At 47.9% G+C, this 13,583-nt stretch overlaps 1 protein-coding gene across 1 annotated transcript in view; it reads left to right on the top strand.

The window, feature by feature from the left end:
* Positions 1-10,477, top strand: part of OSBP (oxysterol binding protein) — a 40,967-nt gene extending 30,490 nt beyond the window's left edge. Inside the window, exons 10-14 of the mRNA XM_066251608.1 lie at positions 3,646-3,749; positions 5,710-5,805; positions 6,875-7,056; positions 7,876-8,096; positions 8,193-10,477. Of these exons, the coding sequence (XP_066107705.1) occupies positions 3,646-3,749; positions 5,710-5,805; positions 6,875-7,056; positions 7,876-8,096; positions 8,193-8,335 (746 nt within the window). The 3' untranslated portion in view covers positions 8,336-10,477. The remainder of the gene's footprint in view (positions 1-3,645; positions 3,750-5,709; positions 5,806-6,874; positions 7,057-7,875; positions 8,097-8,192) is intronic.
* The last annotated feature ends 3,106 nt before the right edge of the window (positions 10,478-13,583 follow it).

The following is a 13,583-nucleotide window of genomic DNA, read 5'->3' as shown; positions in this document are numbered from 1 at the left end:
CAGCCACTTTCTTTGAATAAATGTTTCTTTATTTATTGTAAGCCTTTGGTTAATTTCCAGAGTTCTGAGAAAGTTGATTCTGATGATTTTTGCTAGTGTTCTTGTTGATTTTATCGAGGAGCAGATCTGTGGAAGTCCTTACTCCACCCTCTGGAAGTGGCTGTCTTCCCCTTCATTCATTACAGATGGCTCTGTTTTTAGATCTTTAACTTAATGTTGAGTTTTCAAGACACAACTGTTATATAAAAGAAGGCAATCACAGGACAGTCCTTGATTTTTTATTATCTCTGTGAGCTGCAAGGGACACTCAGTAGAACAACAGGTACATTATCGAGGTGAGATACAGTGTTGTAGTATTGGGCTGTATAGATGTCCTGATCTTATTTCGAACTTCAGCTCTGGCCCTCTCTCTCTGTGTGACCTTGGGCAAATTATGTGACCTCAGAATTTTCATTGGTAAAATCGGGATGTGGTAGGCTGGATAAGGCCCCCTAAAATATGTCTACATGAAGGAACTTTGTAGGTGTGGTTAAAGATCTCAAGATGGGGAGATAACCCTGGATTGTCCTTTGAGCTCAGTATAATCACAAGTGTTGTTGTAAGAGGGAGGGCGGAGGGTCAGAGCCGGTGACAACGGAAGCAAGACACTTGAGTGATGCCAGGAAGAGACCACAAACTGAAGAATGCCGGTGACCACTAGGAGCCAGAAAAGGCAAGACAACCGATTCTCTCCTCAAACCTTCCGAAGGCACACAGCCCTTCCAGCACTGGGACTTGAGACTCTGCCCTCCAGACTGTAAGCGCATCAGCCATGTCATCTTCAGCCACTGAGTGTGGCAGTGAGTTCCAGCAGCAGTGGGACACAGACCTGGGGGTACTGGTGCCTGCAGCTGAGGTACCACAGGTGCCCGAGGGCCGCGGGGTGCCAGGAAGTACTCTGGGTGCCATGGTGCGGCGGGGAACAGGCCGCTTGGCTCTCCTTTAGCTTGCCTTCTTAAGGGGCCAAAAAAGTATGTATAAGATCATCTCGTGGTAAATATGTGAAGGAGATAAATGGAGGTAGGGTTGGGGTTAATGAGAAAGGTGTGTGTGTGTGGTCCCTTGGATGGGGTAGTCAAGGAATCCTTTCTGAAAAGGTTACATTGAGCAGAGACCTAGGTAACGGAAGGAACCAACCAGAAGGTGATTTGAGGGCGAGTGCTCCCGGCAGAGAGACCCCAGAGGTAAGGGCCACGCGTTGGGGGCGAGCGCAGCACTTTGGAGGCGCAGGGGAGCCTCGCGGCTGGGTCGGGCTGCGAGGACGGACAGGATGGACTTGTGGAGAGGGTTTTCCGCTCATCGCAGGGAGGCTGTGGAGAGGCTGTTGCTGTGTGGGAGGTTGATACGCGTGTTCCAGACAGCTCAGTTTGACTGGAGACTCTGAGGGGGCAAAAGTGGGAACCGGGGGACCACAGAGGAGCTGTTACAGAAGTTCTGGCCAGAGGTGCTGGTAGGAGAGGAGCCGAGCACGTGCTGGAGGAGGTATTTTGAAGATGGTTATGAGGATTCAATGAGATCATGTACGAGGCGAACCCAGCACAGCGTTTGGTACACAGCGTGCTGTCAGCAGAGGAGCTCTTATTACTGTTTGTCATTGTCATCGTAATCCATCATAACTAACGAGGACTACTTGACTCTTGTGCAAGGACACACCTAAGCCACAATGTGTCCTTTTCACTAGTGGTTACAGAGGAGGCTTAGAGTTACACCTTTACTGGAATTGACTGCCTTATTTTATTTATATATATATATATAGATAGATATAGATATATAGATATATAGATATATAGATATAGATATATAATTGTTTGTTATTTTTAATGTTCAATCACCTATGTTCAAACAACTAACTGATTCTGGTTTGGGCTTCACTGAAGGTGAATTCATAGGAACAGGAGAAGACTGGATTTACTGAGTGCCTGTTATGTTTTAAGCATGTTTCTGGGTAAATAAACAGACAGTGACTGCATAAGATGTGGCTACCCCAAGTTTACAGCTGGATAAAACTGAGGCCTGGGCAGGTTAAAACCTCCCCAGGGAGTGGTACTGTAATGCAACTCCGACACTAACCACCCAGCTAATACCAGCCACACAAGTGAAGGGCACAGTCTCCAACACGTCTGTCCTCACTTCGGGGGTGAGGCACACATTTGGAGGTCCCCACGCCACCTGCACGTCTGACCACTGACTGTAAACCCAGGAGTGCCCACAACTCCTTCAGGTTCAGAAATTGGCTGGAATGACTCAGAGGACTCAGGAAAATGCTATATCTCTTATTATAAAAGGTATAAGTCAGGACCAGCCAGATGAAGGATGAGGTCTGGGAGGGTGCTGAACGTAGAGCTTCCAGGCCCTGGGCTTCCCTGCAATCAGGGAGGCACATGACCCTCCTGGCACGTTGATGTGCTCACCAACCAGGAAGCTCTACCTAATTTCACAGTTTAGAGCAGCGGTTCTCAACCTGTGGGTCGCGACCCCAGCGGGGTCGCCTAAAGCCATTGGAAAATACATAATGCATATCAGGTATTTACATTCCGAATCATAACTGTAGCAAAATTACAGTTATGAAGTAGCCACCAAAATTATTTTTTGGTTTGGGGTCACCGCAACATGAGGAACTGTATTGCGGGGTCACGGCATTAGAAAGGTTGAGAACCACTGGTTTAGAGATTTTATTGGGAATTCATTATATAGACATGATTGATTGAATGATCGGCCACATGATTGAACTCAATATTCAGGCCTCCTTCCCTCCTAGAGGGAGGGGAACATCATTTCTAGGAGGTTGGGAGGTCCAGCCTTTATTAAGTAACTCAGAGCTCAAACTCTCTAATTCCGTGGTTGGTCTTTCTGGCCTGCCCTCATCCCGAAGCACCTTGTCCCCGTAAGCTATCCAGGGACCTACCTTGGTGACTCATTGCCATAAACTTTCAGGGCCCCCGTGAGTAACAAAAACACTACTATCATTTGGAAACTCCAAGGATTTTAGGTTTCTTCCCAGGAACCTGGACAAAAGGCAGACACATTCTTTATTGTACAGCACAGGGTCACACGTCTACTGAGTAGTGGAGCCAGGACCTAATCCAGTTCTTTCTCATTCCAAAGCCGTGGCTCTCCCCACTCCTTTATTACTAAGGCCCTTAGATAAGTGGTTGGCTAAAGGCCACACGGCTAGTTACTAAAAACGGCCTGGCCCCCATGCTACCGACCATGCATGCTGCTCTCCGCAGTGCAGTTTTAGTGTTTCTTGGGGCAGATTCGACCTGCCCCTATACATTCTGCAGCCCATGTGGCAGCACAGTCGGAGGAAAGATTGGACTTTGCTGTCACTTGTGCTTGTACAGTTGTGCACGGTCACTTTCTAGCTGGCTATGTCAGCTGTCAGCCTTTGTCGTCACTTAGTTATGTCTTAGTCAAAACTTTTTAAAATCAAGTGAAAAAATTCAATTGGCGCTTCCATTATTTAAGAAGGTTTTAAATTTCTTTTGACTTAGTTTTTCTTTTAAAAGTAAGAAATATCAAAAGAGGAACAGGAAGCCCGTTATTTCTAGCAAGCATGGAGCTGCTCTTCTGTTGGGTGAATTTCTGTTCCCTCTCTGCTTCCAGGCACCATCCACTGCATTTTCCACGCCACTGGACACCACTACACTTGGAAGAAGGTTACCACAACAGTGCACAACATCATCGTGGGCAAGCTGTGGATAGACCAGGTGAGCAGACGCGCCGGCGCCTGGAGCTGTTCGGCTTCTCAGCTTCTGAGGAATCTCTCAGACAGCAGCGCCCCACCTGCTGGGGTTTGTGTGCCACGCGTTGTTATTTATAAATGACCAGCTTGCGGCCTCCGTGACTGCTGGCACTGCCCGGGCACTGGGGGGAGGGGTACGAGAAAGTAGGAAGCGCAGCTCCCATTCCTCATCCCTTCATTGTTCCTTAGACATTTACTGCCAGGCAGAGGACCAGGTCCCGGGGGTGCCAAGTCGGGTGTCACACCTTCAATGAGTTATTGTATCATTGGAGATGTAAGGCAAATATGTGTAGGCTGAAAAGTATTTAACAAAATCCTCTGGTGGGGCCCTGGCCAGGTGGTGTGGTGGATGGAGCGTTGTCCCGGAGCACCGAGGTTGCAGGTTTTATCCTTGGTCAGGGCACATAGGAGAAGCTGCCAGTGACTGCAGCGGCCCAATAGAACAAGGAGTTGATGCTTTTGTCTCTCTTTCTCTCAGGTTTACTGAGATACTGTTTGATTGTCAGTGTGCTCTTAAGATAATGATTGCAGTAAATTCAGAAAAGGGAGGGAATATGGTCTGAGCTGTCAGGAGAAGTCTCGTGGCAGGTGTGGAAACTAAGCTGCCTCGTAAAGGGAGGTTTGGGGTTCAGAACATAGGGGGAGCAAATGGAATGAATAAAGCAGGGGTCCCCAAACTATGGGCCGCATACGGCCCCCTGAGGCCATTTATCCTGCCCCGCTGCACTTCCGGAAGGAGCACCTCTTTCATTGATGGTCAGTGAGAGGCGTCGCTCAACGTACAGTACTACTTCCGGTGACACGGGAAGCACACGTCAGGGCTCCAGAAGCGTGTCATATCACTTGTTACGGCTAGCAGTGACAAATATGGAACCTGACATTGACCATCTCATTAGCCAAAGGCAGGCCCATAGTTCCCATTGAAATACTGGTCAGTTTGTTGATTTAAATTTACTTGTTCTTTATTTTAAATATTGTATTTGTTCCCATTTTGTTTTTTTACTTTAAGATATGTGCAGAGTGCATAGGGATTTGTTCATAGTTTTTTTTATATGCCGGCCCTCCAGCGGTCTGAGGGACAGTGAACTAGGCCCCTGTGTAAAAAGTTTGGGGACTCCTGGAATAAAGTATAGAAAGGCCTGGCACAGGTAACTTTGGAACTGTGAGTAGGGTACTTTAATTTAAGCACTGAATTCCTGAAGGGTACTAGTGAGGATTGGTTGGGAAAAGTAAATTGTATGGATATCATTATATCTGCTGAAGGTCAGGTTGTGCTACCTAACTTGTGACACACAATTAAAAGACAACAGCAAAGGTCATTTGGTCTTTATCCGAACCTGGGATACCAAGGTTACAAAGGGATTCCATAGCATCTCAGGGCTGCTGAGACCTGACTCTTTTTTTTTTTTTTTGTATTTTTCTGAAGCCGGAAACAGGGAGAGACAGACAGACTCCCACATGTGCCTGACCGGGATCCACCCGGCACGCCCACCAGGGGGTGACGCTCTGCCCACCAGGGGGCGATGCTCTGCCCCTCCGGGGCATAGCTCTGTTGCGACCAGAGCCACTCTAGCGCCTGGGGCATAGGCCAAGGAGCCATCCCCAGCGCCCGGGCCATCTTTTGCTCCAATGGAGCCTCGGCTGCGGGAGGGGAAGAGAGAGACAGAGAGGAAGGAGAGGGGGAGAGGTGGAGAAGCAGATGAGCGCTTCTCCTGTGTGCCCTGGCCGGGAATCGAACCCGGGACTTCTGCACACCTGGCCGACGCTCTACCACTGAGCCAACCGGCCAGGATGAGACCTGACTCTTGAGCAAAGGAGCGCTGGAATGTAAGATTGGAAAGGAATAATTGTGAGGCATGCGGTTGGCAGATATTCAAAGCATCCCCTCTTAAAGAAACTAATCTATGGCTCTTTTCATTTTATAGTCTGGTGAAATTGATATTGTAAATCACAAGACAGGAGACAAGTGCAATCTTAAATTTGTTCCTTATAGCTACTTTTCTCGGGATGTAGCAAGAAAGGTAAGAGAAGGTTAACTTAAATGTTTTCATTTAGGATGTATACCTTAGAAAGCTACTTCAGCCTGACCAGGCGGTGGTGCAGTGGATAGAGCGTCAGACTGGGATGCGGAGGACCCAGGTTCAAGACCCCGAGGTCGCCAGCTTGAGCATGGGCTCATCTGGTTTGAGCAAAGCTCACCAGCTTGGGCCCAAGGTCACTGGCTTGAGCAAGGGGTTACTTGGTCTGCTGAAGGCCCGCGGTCAAGGCACATATGAGAAAGCAATCAATGAACAACTAAGGTGTCACAACGAAAAACTGATGATTGATGCTTCTCATTTCTCTGTTCCTGTCTGTCTGTCCCTATCCCTCTCTCTGACTCTCTCTCTGTCCCTGTAAAAAAAAAAAAAAGAAAGCTACTTCTTTGGGACTAGGGTGGGTGGGTGGATGGATGGATGGATGGATGGGGAGGGAAGGAGGGAGATAATCTAATTATATGTATCATATATGATATGTAATGATTCAAGAAAAAAGGAAGAGGTAAAGGAGAAAGCTGGAAAGGGGACTAGATTGCATTTCTAAACCAAAGTCATATCTTTTCTGGGAAGGTCAGCAAGTAAAGGTCAAGAGCAGGGAGACAAACAGGAAGGCCTGGTGGGAGGATTGCAGGCTGTAGGCGCGGGCACCTGACCCCGGGAGCGGGGCTGAGCGAGGGCTGTGCATTTGCTCCCCAGTGGAGGGTGCCGTGAGTTCTGATGGGAGAGTGAAAGACGGATGTAGTCTGCCTGTGGCTGTCCATTCTGGAGAGAAGAAAGGACCGTAATTCTGAAGGCCAGTCAGATCCATTTCCTACACAGTGTCTTTGCAACAAAAAATTCCTATCCCAACAAAATGATAATGAAACCTCCAGCTTATGCCTCCCTTATTTTAAGCAGCTTAAGGAAATCTAACAGTAATTTGGATGACTGTATTTTTTGTCATAATAGGATTTAACAGTATTTACTCTAGGGCTTTGGTTTCCAGAAGAGCCAGGTAGGCTAACCCACGGTGACCGTGGTCTGTGCTCCAGAGCCCCGCTCTCCATCCTTATAGGTGACCGGGGAAGTGAAAGATCGGTCAGGAAATGTTCACTTTGAGCTGCTGGGGACGTGGGATGAGAAAATGGATTGTTTCAAAGTCCGGCCAGTGATCGGGGAAAACGGGGGTGATGGTCGACAGCGAGGCCATGAAGTGGAGGAGAGCAAGGTCCTGCTGTGGAAAAGGAACCCTTTACCGTGAGTGCCAGCGCGTGCCGCCCGGAGACCGCTGCGGCCTCCGCCTGGGGGGGACACCAGTGACGCTTCCACATTGCTTCCCACTTAATTGTGGGAGGGATTGATTGAGCAAGGAAGTCAGAGCCTCTGGGGAGATGACCGAGGTTGTCACTGTGTGGCTGGAGTTGTAGCATGCCTCATCCCAAGAAAGTTCAAACTGATCAAACCATAGCTGCCCACCCACATCAGGTGTGTTCTGCAATCCTTAGACTTGTGGCCCAGCTGGATATTATTCTATCATTTATATTGAGAAGTGGCCAGAGGAGAATCGTGCCTATTGCCTGTTAACTTAGCCGGAAGGCCCAGCGGCAGTGTCAGACTTCCTGAGATAATGCACAGGACTTTGGAAGTAAATTAAGACAGAAGCCGTTTGTCTCTCATTCTTGAATATGTGCAGTCTGTAGTAAGGCCAAGATTATCCCAGAAAGAGGTTAAAAGGAAGGCAGTGGAAACAGGAATAAGGAGTTTTCATTTAATAGACTGTTTCCTTCTTCCTGATGGATTTCTCTCTACCTTTCAGTTGAGCACAGCACAAGCTAGGAAACTGTGCAGTTGAGTGGTGCTGGGCGAGGCTGAGGAATGGTCCGGTCTGGGTCTCTTAGTTCAGGGCCAGTGCCGTGGTTCTTGAGTCTGTCCGTTTGTAGACCAGCCTGACGATGCCAGGCTGGTAGACCAGCCTGACGATGCCATCTTTGGGCAGCATGTTCAGCTCTTACTCCTGAGCTCAGTAGAGCCTGGGCTCTGGCCTGACCCTTTCTCTTTCTCATCCTTTACCTTCAGGAAGAATGCTGAAAACATGTACTACTTCTCGGAGCTCGCGCTCACTCTCAACGCCTGGGAAGCAGGCACCGCCCCCACAGACAGCCGGCTACGGCCCGACCAGAGACTGATGGAAAACGGGCGCTGGGATGAAGCGAATGCGGAGAAGCAGCGCCTGGAAGAAAAACAGAGAGCTTCCAGGAAGAAGAGAGAAGCGGAAGCTATGAAAGTCTCCGGGGATGGTAAGGAGCCTGCCCTGCTCTCGCTTTCCTGACATGTGCAGAATACCAGTGTGCATGGGCTCTAATTCTGTTTCTCTTTGCCCTCTTTCCCTTTAGGCACACCCTGCGATCCCTGTAAGGCACTGTGGTTTGAGTGGAAGGAGGACCCTGTTACCAAGGAGTTCACCCATATTTATAGGGGAGGGTACTGGGAGTGTAAAGAAAAACAGGACTGGACCTCATGCCCGGATATTTTCTGAACTGACAGTAATGAAAAGAAGGAGGAGCCAAGGCCAAGAGCACAGAGGATGTGCGGGAAAGCTGGCATTGGGACTCTTACCGAGGGCTTTCCTCAAGTTTGTCTATCTTAACCAATCATTTTTTCCAAATCAATCACCAGAAGCAGACACCAGTGGTGGTGATTGGCTGGTTGCCTTAGCTGATTGAAACTGAAATCAACATACTAGATGCCTGTGTTTGTCAAGGAGAGGTTAATGGCTGCAAGGTAGTGTTTGTTGCTCCACGTCTGCAAAGTCGAGTATTCTCGGCTCTTCCTTCTCCCTCGGTCCCCATTTAAGGTGATGCCATCCAGCCTCCTCTCATAGGGTCCTGCTCAGCCAAGATCTACGCAGATTATGATTCGGGGCATTGTGGTGCTGTTCAGAGCAAGAGCTGGTTTTAGAAGTTCCTTTCAGAAGAAACACACAAGACTTGCCAACGGAGGCATCGTGCATGATTGCGGTGGAGCTGGGGCACGCCGCTAAGAAACGTGCTCACCAGCGGGGTCCGTTTCACGGGGCGTCCATGTGTAGATAACTGCGTCTTGGAACGTTCACCAGGGGAATTGTTCTGTAAGGTCGGAACATTCAGTTACCTTCTTGGAAGTTTCTATCTTCACTCACGTAAAACACCCTTCTCCTGTTCTCCATCTGCTTTGACAGCAACCGAAGGCCACTTTGGTGGCTGGTGGGAGGGTTGCAGCGTGCTCACAAGGGTGTTACGGACTTGCTCAGGTGGAGAACTTCTGAGAACACGGGCAGGATGGAGAGAGACTGCTGGCCACTCTGCTTTCCCACTTCCTCTACACCCCACCCATCCTTCACTGCCTTTGCCGCTTCTCTCTCGGCTCAGTACCAGTTTGGGTCTGTGCCCCAGTGTGGAGTGAAACCTGACCCGCCCCACTCTGCGCTGCAGAATTGAGAGAGGCGGTTCCTCTGGCCTAGAACTTGTCTCCATCTCTCAGCCCCATGGACTGGAGCCACCATGGGATAATGTGTTAAATATCTGTATATTATACATATGTAGAGAAAAATCTAATTTTTGTTTGATTTTCCTTCTTCCCATTAAGAATCTTGTTTTTGATACCGCTTGTCTCCCTGGGACTGTCTCGGACCTCAGGCTGTGGGTTGAGCCTCCTCTTTTCATCGTCCTTTAGGGGCAGACAGATTCCGAACGGGAGCAGGGACGGTCATGTCGGCACTCACTCACCGGGGACGTCATCCATGGTCTGTCGTGGAGTGCCGGCTGCTGTCCGAAGTCTGCTCTCCTAATTACCTAACTCTTGAAAGTGAAACCCTAACCTCCTTCCTGCCTTTTTCCATCTTTTGTCAGGAGGAGTATGGGCTGGAAGTCAGAAGGAGAGTTTCCAGTTTAATTCTGCCTTTGTCCAAATTGCAGCCCACACAGCTGTCTCCCAAAAGAGCCTTCCTCCTGGGACATGGGCTGAAAGCAGCGTTACCTGGAATGGGTGGGAGACCCCCTCAGGCCCTGGCTTCCTTCATTCTTTGTTCTGTATTAGTTTGAGTTGTCCTGTTCAGAAATCTCACCCCCTGTGCAATCCACCCTTGGTTGAGGATCACAAATTGAGGTGCCTTCTTTGTATGCCTTTTGTTAGTATTTTTTGTTTCTGTTCCTTAACTGCTGAGCCTCAGCCAGTGTGGGTCCTAGGGGTAGTGTCATTCCAGAGGAAGCCCGCCCTCCAGGGGACTTGCAGTAATATGGGTGAATTAGTCCTCTTGGTCCTTCTTGCCCCCTTCCCCCTCCTCCCCTCCCCTCTTCCCCCTCTCCCCAGCTGTGATGAACTTGAGAGCAGCAGCTGCTGAGGAATTCCCCCTAAGAAACTGATTTCCAGCATAAGCAAGGGGCTTCTTTAAAGGGGGCCCTTCAATGCGAAGACCTAACGAATCGGGGGCTTTAGACAGAGTGGGAGTCCCCCAACTATACTGAACTGCTTCCTCTCCCCCATCTGCACTACATTTCCGGCCGGGTCCCCAGTCAGATTCCTGCTAATGGAAGAGCTTCAAGTCCTTCAGGTGAAACAAAATGATATATATTTTCGGTTTTTTTGCCTTATTGTTTTTTTTCCAAGAAAACTACTAAATTAAATAATTTTTAAAAAGCCATTTTGCTTGTCTGCTTCACTTCTACTAGGTAGGAAACGGTGGTGGGAGGAGGTGGAAAGCCGACCGGTGGTGATTTGTTCTCGGGACTCTGGGGCAGTAGTCTTCACGAGAAGCTGGAAGGAAAGCTGGGTACCAGCTTCAGCTGCTCAAGAGCCTTCTGGAGGGCACGGGGTCAGGGGAGTGGCTCTAACAGCCCCCACTGCTTCACTGTCACGGAATCGTCCATGTCCCCCTTTGGTAGAAGGGGATCGTTTCTAGTGTTATTGATGCCGGGCCTGTTTTGTCTCAGAAGTAAAAATTTAGTTTCTATTGCCCGTTTAGATTCTTAAATTCTTAGCTGTTTCATACAGTAATTCACATCTATGTTTTGAAACATAAGCAAGTGAGTATTGGTTTAAAGACCTTGGAAAGAAGAAAAGTGAAAATGCTTGTTTAGGTTCACAGGACGTGGCAGAGTTTTCAGGCCCCCCAGCCTCCCCATCAGAGCCCCCAAGCTCCTCTCTGCCCCACCCCCCTGCTGCCCTGCGGGAGGCCCGCACTCCACTGGACATCCGCTTTTGGGTCCAGGCTGCTGAGATAGCGACTCAGTATTGTCTGGCTTACACTTAAACGAGTTTAAGAAGTAAATGTTTCAGCCATTATGCTGAATATGAAGAAAGGTATTGAAACAACTAACCAACAAATTCACTGAAGGTCACATACCTGATTGGTTAGTCATATGGTTGGAATTCAAAGCAGAATTTGTTTAACCCCAGAGTTTGTGACCTCCGCAACCTTGTGTTCTGGGGGAAACTGGGTTGGAAGGCAGTTGATAGTTAAATTGTTTCCTCTTGATTAGATAACATCATGAAAAAAAATGACCATTCCTGTTTCGAGAAGCTCATTAATATGAATAATACCGGCCTGACCTGTGGTGGCGCAGTGGATAAAGCATCTACCTGGAAATGCTGAGATCGCCAGTTCAAAACCCTGGGCTTGCCTGGTCAAGGCACATGTGGGAGTTGATGCTTCCAGCTCCTCCCCCCTTCTCTCTCTCTGTCTCTCCTCTCTCCCTCTCTGTTTCTCCTCTCTAATAATGAATAAATTAATTAATTAATTTAAAAAAACTTTAAAAAAATATGAATAATACCATTTTGGGGGGGTTCCACCTGTAGGAAGGAGCATTCTTGAAGTTTGGTTTCCATGCTCAGTGATGTCTCAAGATTCCTGTGTCCACAGAATTAGCTCTATCTGCCCTGGCTGGGTGGCTCGGTTGGTTAGAACATTGTCCTGTTATGCAAGGGTTGTGGGTTCACTGCCAGGCCAGGAAACAGGCCAATGTTTCTGTTCTCTTGCTCCCTCTCTAAAATCCATTAATAAAAAAAAATTTTAATGTTCTGTGTTGTCAGGGATTGGTTTTCTAGCCTAGTTCCGGGGAGGGCACTCATTTGCTCGGGTCATTTGCCTGATTCCCAGTGCTGGGCTTGATGTTAAGTTTCAGCAACGTGTTTTTCTGGCTTGCTACAGACCATCACAGTAGACCCTTGACATCTGTTAGAGCTTCATCCTGCAATCCTGAGTACCACTGTAGCATACGATTTCCTCCACTGGGAGCAATCAGGTGTACCTTAATCATTTTAATTCATCCTTTAGTCCTTTAATGGGCTACTGTGACATGAGTTGGGATATGGGTCCTGAGGGGTCCACCACACTCATGATTCAAAATCAAGACATCAAAATTGCACGTTGCTATCCTTGTCAGGGACCTCTGAAGTCCCACAAAAATGTTAAACCTGCACATTTCACAGGTCTGTTCTACTTCCAGCAAGATAAGCGAAAACCATCCTATGGTATATTTTATAGTCCCTAAAAGAAGGTGAAGGAAAATTTTGGGAACTTATTCACTATATGGTGTGTAGTATACCTATAGTATACCTTGTGAAATTTACCCACATTTAGAGCCTGTTTCTAAAAGGTTATTAAGCTTTTCCCCACTAGTCTGTCCTGCCATGGGGGAAGCATTCCAAGCTTCTCATGGCTTTCTCACAGAAAAATCTGGTTGTATTCTCCTCAGACTTTCCTCTCTACTCTCTTTCCACTAGAATGAATGCCCCTCTTTCCGTTCATCGTCATCCCTCAGGGGAAGGAAGTAGGGTGGCCAGATGAGGCGACTTTAAAGGCAAGAATTAAAGAGCTCAGAATCTTAAATAGATCCTGCAGAGGTCACATCTTCTGAGTATGACCAGGTGATTTTAGAAGTGAGGAAAGAACCCCTTGGCCCTGAGATGTAGCTGGGAATGTGTCCATTCATTCATTCATTGAACATTTACTTCAGCCTGTTACATAACGTATTGGAGATGAAAATGTCAAGAAAGAGCTCAGATAAACAGGCAATTACAATCCAGCTTGATAAGTGATGAGACAGCACCGCGGAGGAGCCACTAGCCTGTAAGATGGGAGGGAGGGGTCAGAGACATGTCAGAGAGGTTTCTAGAATTTAGGAGACAGGATCAACGTTTAGAGTTGTTTTAATGGGGGTTGGTGGAAGGGGAATGTCAAAAATGCTGCGTGGGCAAAGAAAATAGTGAAGTCAGGGAAAGCATCCTGAGCGTGGATGGCCGTGTGAATGATTAGATTTCCCAGTCAAGGAGAGAGAACCACCGCGAAGCTGCAGAGCAGCAAAGCTCACGCCAGGGAAGTCTCTCTGTGCCATGTGAAGGAGCCTTGGTTTTTGCTTGCAACTAGGCAGCCACTGAAGGACTCTTCAGTAGGATGGTGGGTTCCAGTGTGGAAACGGATTTATAGGTAGGATGGTCAATTAAGGGATTCCAGCAATATCAAACTGAAATGACTGGCACTTGGGTACAATTATGGGTGAAGTCAGAAGGAGGGAGGAAGGAATTTGTATTTTTCTGGTTTGGGAAACTTAAAATAGAAAGTGGTCCTAAGATAAACAAGTTTACTGGGAAAGATGAGGCTCATTTCTGGACAATCTGAGTTGACGTTCCTGTGGAGAGGTTGAGAAAAATTGAACATGTGGGTTTATGTGTAACAGCTACATTTTTGTATGAGAACTGAGGAATGAGATGCTCAGAGAGGATGTACATTAAAATCACCTGGTCAGCTT

Source organism: Saccopteryx bilineata, chromosome 1 (genome assembly GCF_036850765.1).
Source record: "Saccopteryx bilineata isolate mSacBil1 chromosome 1, mSacBil1_pri_phased_curated, whole genome shotgun sequence".
In the NCBI taxonomy this organism is placed as follows: Eukaryota; Metazoa; Chordata; class Mammalia; order Chiroptera; family Emballonuridae; genus Saccopteryx; species Saccopteryx bilineata.
This window is presented reverse-complemented; position numbering and strand designations above follow the sequence as displayed.